This window comes from Sarcophilus harrisii, chromosome 3 (assembly GCF_902635505.1).
Source record: "Sarcophilus harrisii chromosome 3, mSarHar1.11, whole genome shotgun sequence".
In the NCBI taxonomy this organism is placed as follows: domain Eukaryota; kingdom Metazoa; phylum Chordata; class Mammalia; order Dasyuromorphia; family Dasyuridae; genus Sarcophilus; species Sarcophilus harrisii.
The window spans coordinates 365,727,741-365,739,153 of record NC_045428.1 but is presented as its reverse complement, the minus strand read 5'-3'; the positions used below and the strand labels follow the sequence as shown (position 1 = coordinate 365,739,153).

General features: G+C 33.3%; 1 protein-coding gene across 1 annotated transcript in view; it reads left to right on the top strand.

Annotated features, from left to right (window-relative positions):
• The first annotated feature begins 6,645 nt into the window (after window positions 1-6,645).
• The window catches only part of LOC100921509 (aldehyde oxidase 3-like), an 83,896-nt gene continuing 79,128 nt past the window's right edge, over window positions 6,646-11,413 (top strand). The window contains exons 1-2 of the mRNA XM_031960221.1: window positions 6,646-6,887; window positions 8,623-8,680. Coding sequence (XP_031816081.1) covers window positions 6,834-6,887; window positions 8,623-8,680 — 112 coding nt within the window. The 5' untranslated portion in view covers window positions 6,646-6,833. The remainder of the gene's footprint in view (window positions 6,888-8,622; window positions 8,681-11,413) is intronic.

Sequence of the window (11,413 nt, the reverse complement as noted above, 5' to 3'; positions counted from 1 at the left end):
GATGATGTCTGATTTCAATTTTTTTGGGGGGGGTTCTCTTTTTTTGGGTTGGGACTAACTCTGTGGATGAGACCCACTTAGGAGTCCGTGTGTGTATGTGTGTGTGTATGTGTGTGTGTATGTAATTTGTGTATAGACAAACTTTCATGCATATGAGTTTATATGAAATCATTATCATTGGCAGATAGTTTGGTAGGTATACTTTTAGTAACTATCTAGTTGGTCCTATGTTTTCCTAAGGAGACATTTTAGCTTCCCATATGCATATTTTTTCTAATTCTGTCCCTTTCTCTATTGTTATAAGATAGAGATAGATTTAAGAGTGGATCAGACTCTACTAATATAAAAGTAGAATATAAGAATATCAAATGTGTCACATTTAGTTAAATCACTGGCCCATCTTACCCTGTATTGCGATTATGTCAAAAACATTGAATGATATTTTGTGAGAAGAAAAACAAAGCAATATTTTACCATAGCATCAACTTTAAAAAGCTAGCAATGACAAAAATCACTAATTCCAATTTTACAACTGGATCTATTCCCAAAATTATAGATGGATAAACAAAGGGAACTTGGTGAAGGAGAAGAGAAGTGGGTGATGGTGGGCTTTATTATTAAATATTATATTATTAACAAATATCAATAAATATTGAAAAATATTATTAACAAAATCTACTATCCTTTTGTGAACCTACAATCCCATTATCTATCTTCATTAATTTTATTTCAAAGTATTAACAGGATCAGATGATCACTGATATTAACTAATAAAAATATTAGACAATAACTCATATTTACATAGTATTTTAATACTTGCAAAATACTTTTCTCCAAACAGCCCTGTGTGATAAATAGAATTATCCCTATTTTAGATGTGAGGAAACTCAACTTTTCAGAAAGCAAATGACTTGTCCATAATCACAATACTAGTAAGTACCCAAATTGAATTTCTTACCTAGGTGTCCCAAGCTATGCAAGTAATTTTATTAGCTTTCTCATATTGCTTCTGTTCTTAGAAGTTATACAGTAGCTTCAATGATTCCAAATTGCTTGCTGCCACAGAAGTTATTGTTTTTAATATCAATATTCTCCTGAAAATGTGTCTATATCATAAACCAGCATAGCCTTAGAAGAGCCAAAATTACAGGTTACCAAAGAGTCAGTGGAAGAGATCCAGGAAGGATATAAACAGGCTATATTTTCATTTGTCACAAAGATGTACATTGCTATGTAATTTTTCCAGGCATGGGTGATTGAACTCAATAGTGAAGCAACAGATAACTTGTTCTGAAACCAGAAGAGCAAGGAATTTCATTACTGTTCAGATCTCTTGAGTATACTGTGTCCTTTCTCCCAATACAATAATGGGTAAATACCTTAAAACTTAAAGAAGCACACAGAGAGAGAAGAGAAAAAGACAGAGACAGTGAGACAGGCAGAGAGGTACAGAGAGATACAAAGAAAAAGAAACAGAGACAGAAACACATACATACAGAGAGACAAAAGAGACAATGAGATATATCTTTCCCCAAAGATATAGCAAGTAAAATCATATATAACAATGCAGAGGGAATACTCAGGCCACCATAGAACACTGAAAGTCTTAGAAAAATGAGCTTTTCTAACCAAGATTAACCAGATTAAATAAATACCCCTTCTCTATTAAGTAGGTGTGGATTCCCTGATACTTGTGTCCAATGAGCAGCCTCAGCTGTACTTGTTCCCAAAGGTGGCACCTACCCATCAATTGGGGAATAGCTAAACAAGATGTGGTATATGATTATGATGGAATGTTATGCTAAAAGAAATGATAAGCAGAATGATTTCAGAAAAACATGGAAAGACATATAAACTGATAAAAAATGAAGAGAACAGAATCAGGAGAACATTGTACACAATAATAGCAATATATTGTTTCATGAATAACAGTGAATCATTTAGCTATTCTGAGCAATATAAGAATCCAAAATAATTCAAAGGACTAATGATGAAGCATAATATCTGCCTATAAAGGAAGAAGTGATACTAGCTGGATATGGGTTAAAGCATGCTATTTTTCCCTTCTTTCATTTTTTCCTGTGAATTCTTTTTGAGTCTTCTTGTACAAATAACTAATGTGGAAATGTTTTACCTGATTTCACACATGGAATCTATATCTTATTGCTTACCATCTGGGCAGAAGGTAGGGTAGGGAGGGGTAGAATTTGGAACTCAAAACGAATTTTAAAAATGTTAAAAATTATTTTAACATGTAGTTAGAGACAAATAAAATATATAAAAAATTAAGGTAGCACCATGCTATTAATGATGACTTGTAAATACAATTTCATTCCTGTTCAAATCTCTTGGTTATACTCTGTGTTGTGGAAGTTGTGAAAAAGGTCTCATCAAGAACATGAAATACCAAAAAAGAATTTTAATTCATTTAATCTCTATGTACCTTCATTTACTTGACTGTCAAATGAAGGAATTAAAATTGATGTTTTTTAAGCTGTCTTTTAGTTATAGATCTGTGATCCTATGACCTTTCTGGGATCTCCCCTGCTGGTGAGTATTACAGTATGGAGTAGAGGGGGATAAAGTTTGTGATAAAGAAGAAGCTGCAAAATGGAATTCAATTACATTGAGCTTTGATATCTAACTCAGGAAATTAGAGTGTCTAGAATCACTGAATATTACCAGGCTGTCATTAGAGTTATGAGACCTCCTTGGGAAGGAGCTCTAATGAGCAGTATCATTTAATGTTTCCTCCTTCATTTCATAACCTGCTGTCTTTTTTAAAAGACCAAAGGAAAAAAAAGAAAAAAGAAAATGCTTGGGGTCAAATGCAATGTAGTTAGAAACATTTCTATACAGATATAAATTCTACCCACTGTGCCTTTCTAAACCAAGTACTATCAAAATACATTGATTTGTAATGAATTCTGAAGGGAAAAAGAAAGATTCATGACAAATGCTGCAAGGCCCTTAACAGAGAAATTTAGGTGTATGCTCACAAGGGAAATACTTCTTTGATTTAATTAGCAGTATATAAACTGGCTTGAAGCTTAACATAAAACCAAACCAAACCAAACTAAGATCTTGATAACTATTCCCATTGCTTTCTGACAACAGAGAGAGAAATGGAAGCAGTGTCAAATTACATATTCTTGGCCTTAAAGATCACAGCTATAGCAACTGCAGCCATGAAATTAAAAGACATTTGCTCCTTGGAAGGAGACCTATGGTAAATCTGGAAGGTATATTAAAAAGCAGAGACATCATCTTGCTGACAAAAGTCCCTGTGGTCAAAACTATAGTTTTTGTCATGGTATAGTATGACTGTAAGTGGAAAGTGAGCACCATAGAATTGATGCTTTTGATTTGTGATGGTGGAGAAGTCTGATGAGAGTTCCCTGAGCAGCAAAAAGATCAAATCAATCAATATATGAAGAAATTAATTCAGGGTATTCACTAAAATGACAAATACTGAAGCTGAAGTTTACTTGGGTCACAATGAGAAGACAACATTCATAGGAAATGTTGGAGAAGATTTAAAGCAAAAGCAAAAGGGGACAGCAGAAGAGATGGACAAATAGTGTTATGGAAGCAATGAACATGATCTTGCACAGACCAAGAAATAATGAAGGATAGAAGGATCTGGTTTGCTATGGTCCACAGAGTCATGAAGAGTTGGACATGACTGAACCACTGAACAATAATAGCAACAAAACTAGATTAAGGCAATGTAATTAAAATTGAAATTCAATTGCTATAGGACAGCTGGGTGGTGCAGTGGATAGAGCATCGGGTCTGAAGTCAGGAGGACTTGAGTTCAAATCCAGATTCAAACATTTAATGCTTCCTATCTGTGTGACCCTAGGCAAGTCACTAAACCCCAATTGCCTCAGCAAAAAAAAAAAAAAAGGAAAGAAAGGAATGAAGAAAGAAAGAAAGAAAGAAAGAAAGAAAGAAAAGAAAGAAAGAAAGAAAAGAAAGAAAGAAAGAAAGAAAGGAAGGAAGAAAGTAAGGAAGGAAGAAAGTAAGGAAGGAAAAAATTCAGTTGCTATTTGGGAGAGAGGATGCTCAAGAGCCAACTAAATTAAATTATAATTTGGAACTCTACATAAAAATAAATAATAGGCTAAATTTGTTGAAATCCTACATGGAAAGAGTATGCTTGATATTACATATGAAGCTGTAAAATATGGAAAGTTCCCATGAAGAGACATATCCAAAAACACTTCTATGACTGCAAAAATAAAAACAAAAAATAACCCTAAGACTTCATAAGACTTTTTCTTTCAATCAGAGTTCTTAACTTTTTAATAAATGTTCTGTACAAATCTTTATATTCCAGCTTGGGGCAAATCAGTGGCATATCCAACATTAGTAGACTACTATTTTTCCCTCATTTGAACCAATTCCTTTCTGAGTCATTGCTTTAGTATCAGTTGGCCTAAAAGTATGGATAAGAGCATATATGTTCCACCTCATAGCTACAAGCAAAACAGGATTTTTGCACAGATATCACCTTCTAATTGAATTGACTGCCAATGAAATTTGAGATGAATCCTGTCTTCCCTATCTTATTTAAAAACAGTGATTTCAAAATGAATCTGTGCCAAATATATACATTTAATAAAAAGAAACACTTGGTCATTGTTACTAGCATTTACTGTTTTAATAAATGAATGAATAAAATAGTCATTAAATATTTACTGTGTACAAAGTGTTAGGGATACAAATAGAAAAGCAAGACATTCCTTGCTTTCAAAGAACTTATATTCTAGTGGGAGAGAGAACACATATAATGTCATTATTTTAATTTACCTGTTTCAAGATAATACACTTGGGGAAATGCAGAAGTATCAAGTTGCAAGAACAGTCAGCACACCTTTATTGTTTCATCAAGAACCCTTCTATACTCAAATCTTATGTTATTATAATGTCCTCTAATTATAATTTTATCCTCCCAGAGCTATTTATGCATCATACAAACTAGTGGCTAAAATTCCAAGAAAATGAGTTAATTTTATAAGAATTGGTGGTAGGAAGACAGTTATTATGATAGTTTTAATTTACAAAGAATTTTAAGCATTCAAACAAACTTCAATTGTATTAAACAAAACTCAAATACTTCAGTGGCCCATAATTATGGATTGTGTCAGAGGACTGGTGACTGAACCAAGAAGAACCTAGGAGAGTATAATAGAGAAATTGGATTATAATTTATGTTTTAAGTTTGTATCAATGTATACTTGTGAAATTTTTGTCTTTTAAACATTTCTCTTATGATAGAGGGAATAAATAGTTGTTTTATGGCTAATTACTACTTTGTACATATATTTATCAAAGGGACTGTCAACACTTTTGGCAAACATATTAGACAAAAACTGTACTTCAACTTTTTTTTCAGAGATTTTTCCATTGAGTTTTGTTGTGGGGTGAGGGCATAAAGAGCCAGAGAGAATTAAAAAAAAATCCTTATTTCTTCCCTTTGGGGTCAGGTTCCATCAGAATAGAGTCCAGTCAGTTAAGGTTCAGAGCCTGTGGTGGGACCACACCCTGTCAAGGTAAACATATATAAAACACAACATAAATATTCATGTAGCAAAAGATCAAATGCCAAGCAATGTCCATTACACTGAATAATAAAATTAAGAGACTCCTGATCAAGAAACTGCTTACATCTATATTATTCATGATCATTCATTTATTCTTTGTTATTCTCTTTATTATATGTCCTGCTGTAATGGGAGCCATTTGTCCTTATCAGAAAGTGAAAAGTTATTTGAATTTTCATATTTAAATTACATATATCAGGAACCTAGACTCAACTAATATTTTTGTGAACAATCAAACAAAATAACAGACCTTTTTAATTTAAATTAACCAATTAATCTATTTTGTTATATGTCCATAAGAAGAATATCAGGTATTATATTTGCTGATATTCCTTCTGTTTTGTTGATATTTGTTTGTGTTTTGCCATTAATAGATATATCCACAAATATATGAACAATCACTAAGTATCCTGAATTAACACAACTAATCATTTTAACATAATAATTAGCATTTCAATATAAAAACATATGAAAGATATTTGCAGTTGACTAGATAAAGCAACAGAAAATCAAAACAAGAAATCCTAATAGTAGATATTGAACCAGTTATAAAATTGTTGAATGAAAAAATAAAAGTACTTGAAATAACCTAACCTAAAAGCATCCCAGGTGGCTATTTGTTCTGAGCTAGTTGGGTTCTGCAGACAGAATCCTTAGGCCATATTTCCATTTGACTACAAAATCTTTTTATTATTTAATTTTATGTCTTTAAATGCTTTTAAACACAGTTCTACATGGTGGTTTAATAATCTCTCTAATTTAGCACCAGTAGAAATGCAACTGAATGCACGTAGTTCCCATGATACAATTTAGCTTAGTGTTCTGAGTCATTTCAATTCCATACTACTGATTGCGATATTTTCTCACTGCTGGGAATATAACAGTAATAACTTTACCTTAAGGCAGGAAGCTGTGGGCCTTTTGTAAGAATTAAGTTTTAAATTTCATATTTGCTTAGGAGAAGAGGAAATAAAAAAAAAGGGTGGGGAATGAAAAGGGCTGGGAGATTTTTTAAGGACAGGAGGTGATTGGTTTATTGAAACTCAAGAGAGCAGATCAAAAACATATGAAATCTCTTCAGTCTGGTTGTTTATTTCTTAATCAGTGGTTAACATTTCTTCACTTGACTTGACACAATAGCAGATGCTAAGTTAGATCAGGTTCTTAAAAGAACCTTTTGACTTTTAGCTAATTTATTTGTTAGGATCTGGTTTGGGAGGCAGGATGTCTCATTCCGAGAAGACAGATGCACTGATATTCTTTGTGAATGGAAGAAAGGTAAGTTTTTTTTTTTTTTTTTTTTGTCATTATTGTTAAAAGTTGGATAATGAAGAGCAGAAGTGATTTTTTAAAATATTTCTTTGTTTTCCTTTTTTTTTTTTTTTTTTCCAAAGCTCAAGTGAGGCCAGAATTGAAAAAGTGGTAGATCCTGAATGTGTAAGCCTCAGCTTGGCTATGTGACTTTAAGTAATTCACATCTCTCTTTCTGGCTATGAAATGGAGATGTTCATTCTGTTTGTAGAGGATGTTAAGATGTACAGATATAAGCATTTCTGTGAGGGCTTGTTCTTGCATTCATCTGAGTAGTGATCTTGAACTTCTCATTGTGGGGCTCTGGGAATTTTAGGTTCTTTGGCCTACCCTTCTGAAGCAGGGAAAGTTCTGTATTAGCATATTTTCTTTTAACTAATGGCAGAATGCAGAGATTATGCAGTCAGGTTATTAAAATATATCCAAAAGCAAAACTAAAAGCCTAAAGAAGAAAAGAAGAAAAAAAAAACACTTTGATTTTACATTGCTGGAAGTTTTCTAAATTCTCAAGCAGTATTTTAAGAAAAAGGAGGAAAAAAGTCCCAAAGGCCTTATTATTGACAAGCTTTTTGAGAAAACAAAAAAACCAGACTGTCAGTGAGAGAAGTCCTGCTGATAAATGAATATCTTATCTAAAGGATTAGGTAGAAAAGAACACATTTTTCACTTGTAACTTTCACTCCTTGTTCTTTTTGGCACTTCGAAAAATGGGTCAGATTTTTTTTTTTTTACTTTTTTAAAGCTCTAACTTTAAAAAAAATTCTTAAGATCTAGAAAAGGAACTGTCTATTGTATACTAAGGTGAAGTTCTTTGTTTTTCAAGTTCTTAAAGCTTTTCCTGAGATGAAATCTTCTACAATTTCAGAATTTCTGACCCAAATGAGCAAGTAGAAAAAACTATAGAGGTCTGACTTGACCTGTCTCTCTTAATTCAGAGAAAGCATGGGAGTCCTTTCTCACTTTCACATAGAAAGTTTCTTTAGTTCCTACATCATTCTATCTGCATAGCACAATTAAATCATTAACAAGTTATACAAAGCTACAGAATTAAGTTAAGGGAATCAGCACTTCTTCATACCTCCAAGTTTTCTGAGTAATTAACATTGCCAAATCAAATGAAGAATTGTATTTTAAATGCACATTAAAGGTATTTTAAAAGTCGTCTTTATTGAGTGTGCCTACAATCTTTACTGTCTTATTATTTCTTTAGGGGCTAAAAGGACATTACAATACCAACCACTACCATCACCAATCTCTGTAACTTTTCAGATGTTCAGTTAAAGGACAGAGAAAATATAACATGATTTTTGCTGGTTTAAAACTCACTCAAACCCTTCCCTTGTTCTTCTCTTGGAGACCCCAGGACATATGCACAAAGACATTTGTATACAACATTTTAAAACCTTTTAGTTCCTCAGAGATTAGTCTCAATATGGAATTTGAATTTTTTTGGGTTACCACCTAATGTGTTGAATGTAAGCCAAATACAACACCCTCTTATGCAATTTCATTTTTGGAGGCATGTAATTTGATAGACTAGGTAAACAAGAGCAATCTCGCCCCCTGCCCATCTCCCCTCCTCAAAACAATGGGATGAACTATTGCAAAAAAAAAACAAAACACCAATCCCCCCACAAAACCCCAAAACTCTTCAATTAAATTTGAATTCAATTAATTTTGCATAATAATTTCCTTTACATAGGTGATTGAGAAGAATGCAGACCCTGAAATAAATTTATTGTTCTACTTGAGAAAAAAGCGTATCCTTTTGTTTATGGATTTTATTGGGCTATCTTTACATTGAACTTTTATATACTTTGATGACAAAGTCGAACAAAAAATTCTGGAAGACTTACACTTTCCTTGCATTTTCCTTGCTTAATACCTTAGTGACAATGCAATATCTTAAGGGAACCCAAGACTCAAGGGCTGAAATTAAAGCAGCATAAATAGCAAAGCAGGAGAGGAAGGAGGTAGTAGTGGCAGATTAGACCAAGGTAAGAGAAAGCTATACCTGGGGACATCAGATTCTTTCTCTTGTTATGACTGATAATAAATGAAACTATAGTAAAGTAAGAAGGGATTCCCAAGTCAGTCCATTCTTTCAGGACCTTGGAAGTCATCAAAAAAAAAAAAATGAAGTAATCAAAAGCCAAGAAACATTCCTTGACACCAGAAGAATAGTCTGAAGATCTTAGGTGGTCAATAGCCACATTTATATAGTGCCTTAAAGTTTGTAAAGTGCTTCACAAATGTCATCTCATTTTATCCACACAACAACCCTGGGCAGTGAGTGCTATTATTATTCCCATTTTACAGATGAGGAAACTGAGGCAGTTAAGTAACTAACTTGTTCAGAGTTGCATAGTATCTGAAGTCAGATTTAAAATCAGGCCTTCCTGATTCTATATTCAGAGTTCTATCACTTAGCAACCTTAACCCTTCTAGTTTTTAGAGACAGTTGATCATAGTAGACTTTTTTCCCCCCAGAAAGCACCCTAATCATGCTCAGGAATGAAAAGAAAATCTGAATTACACAATTAGAAAGGAATATGATCTGGGTCTTAGCTAGAAGGCTTTTATACTTAGCAGGAACTTCACAAATGTTGAATTAAACTCTAAGGTTCTTGATTCAAGATGAGCCTTACCTACTGGTAAAGTTATTTTTAAACTTGTTTTTTTTTTTGTTTTGTTTTGTTTTTTGGTGTGTGAGGCAATTGGGGTTAAGTGACTAGCCCATTGTCACACAGATAATAAGTATTAAGTGTCTAAGGTTAGATTTTAACTCTGCCGTCCTCCTGACTTCAGGGCTGGTACTCTATCCATTGTGCCATCGTTACCCCACAATTTTAAACTTTTGATAAGAGTATTTGCCTTTCCTCAAACTTATATGGATATATATATCCAGACAATGGATAGCTATAGTTCTGGTTTTGTGTTTCCCTAAATGTTCCATGGATCAACTATTGATACGTGACCATCCTTTAATACTTTAAAAATTGTTTTAGTGATGTATTTTATGTTTATGCCACAGTAATTTCCTAATACATTTTCTCCCCACATTGTATACTCTTATAACAGCCAAGGAAACAACAACATACCCAATCAAATAATCCAAAACAACATAGTTAACATATCTAACAATTGTTTAACAATAAAGTTAACATGCCCTATTGATTACATTTATAGTATTTTGTGCCTGTAGTTGGGCACCTTTGGTGCCAGTAGAATGTCAGTGAGTTTTATTGTCTTTTTTTCCTACATGGGTCAAAACAATTAATCTACCTGTTTCTTCCTTTTAGGCTTATTTTCATTTTTATTATTAAAATAATTGTGTAAATTGTTCTCTTGACTTTGCTATCTTTGATTGGCATTGGTTCATAAAAGAATTTCCATTTTCTCTGAATTTCTCATAATTGTTTTTTTTTCTTCCAATGCAATAACATTTCATTGGGATTGTATATAATACTTTGTTCTGCTAGGCCCCAGTTGATGGATACCACTTCATTAATAGTATTTGCTATTACAGAAGATGCGACTCTGAATATTTTGGAAAAGAGAGAGGCCCAGGGATATATATATGACCATTGCCAATTGACTCTTTATATATGACCATTGCCAATTGACTCTTTTGTCTCAGCTTGAAATATAGTTCTGAAAAGCCAGGATTTAATAAAGTCCATAGAGCTTGAAATGGAGCCTACTTTAATACCTTTAAATCCAGATCCTTCTGGCTCTCACTGACTGGCCAAGAACAGATCCCACCCCAGGATTCACTTGGTGATTCTTTGGGTTCTGGTGGCTCAGAATGGGTGTAAATAGAAATTGTTTCTGTTCTGGCCAGAAACTGAGGGTCTTCTCCTCCTAGACTGATTCTTTTGTGAAGGTGAACTAGGCCATCTTTTATCTCCATTCTTACCTAGCCTTTCATCACTGAAAGGTGTTGCCTACGACAAACAGAACTGGGAAAGACTTTAGCTTAAAAAGGCCAATGTCTCTCATTCTGTGGAGCCACTGCCAACCCTCCTGATTTATGTCTTTTCATTGGATTCTGATGACTTTGGGGGAGAGAATGAGACTGATGAGTTTTATACAGCTCTGCCTCACTTAAGTCCAGTTTACTTGTAGGTCAAGACATTACCCTCCTGATATCGTGGATCCTTTTTGAGAATGAAGAATGAACAACAACAACAAATAATAAGAATAACAATATTCCCAGTATTGGTACCTCTGAGTCAAAGGATATGATTTTTTTAGTGATTTTTCTTATGATTCCAGTTTTTTTAATAGAATAGTTGAGCCAAATCATTTCTCTGTTCTCTATACCAATAATATTAGTATGCAAGTCTTTCTACATCCCCTCCAACATTGACTGATTCTAGTCTTTTAATTATTTTTTTTACTAATTTAATTGCCATGAGAAACTACCTTTTTGACCACATTCTCATGAAATCCATGAATATGTCTATACAAGGTAGTGAAATAGAAAGAAA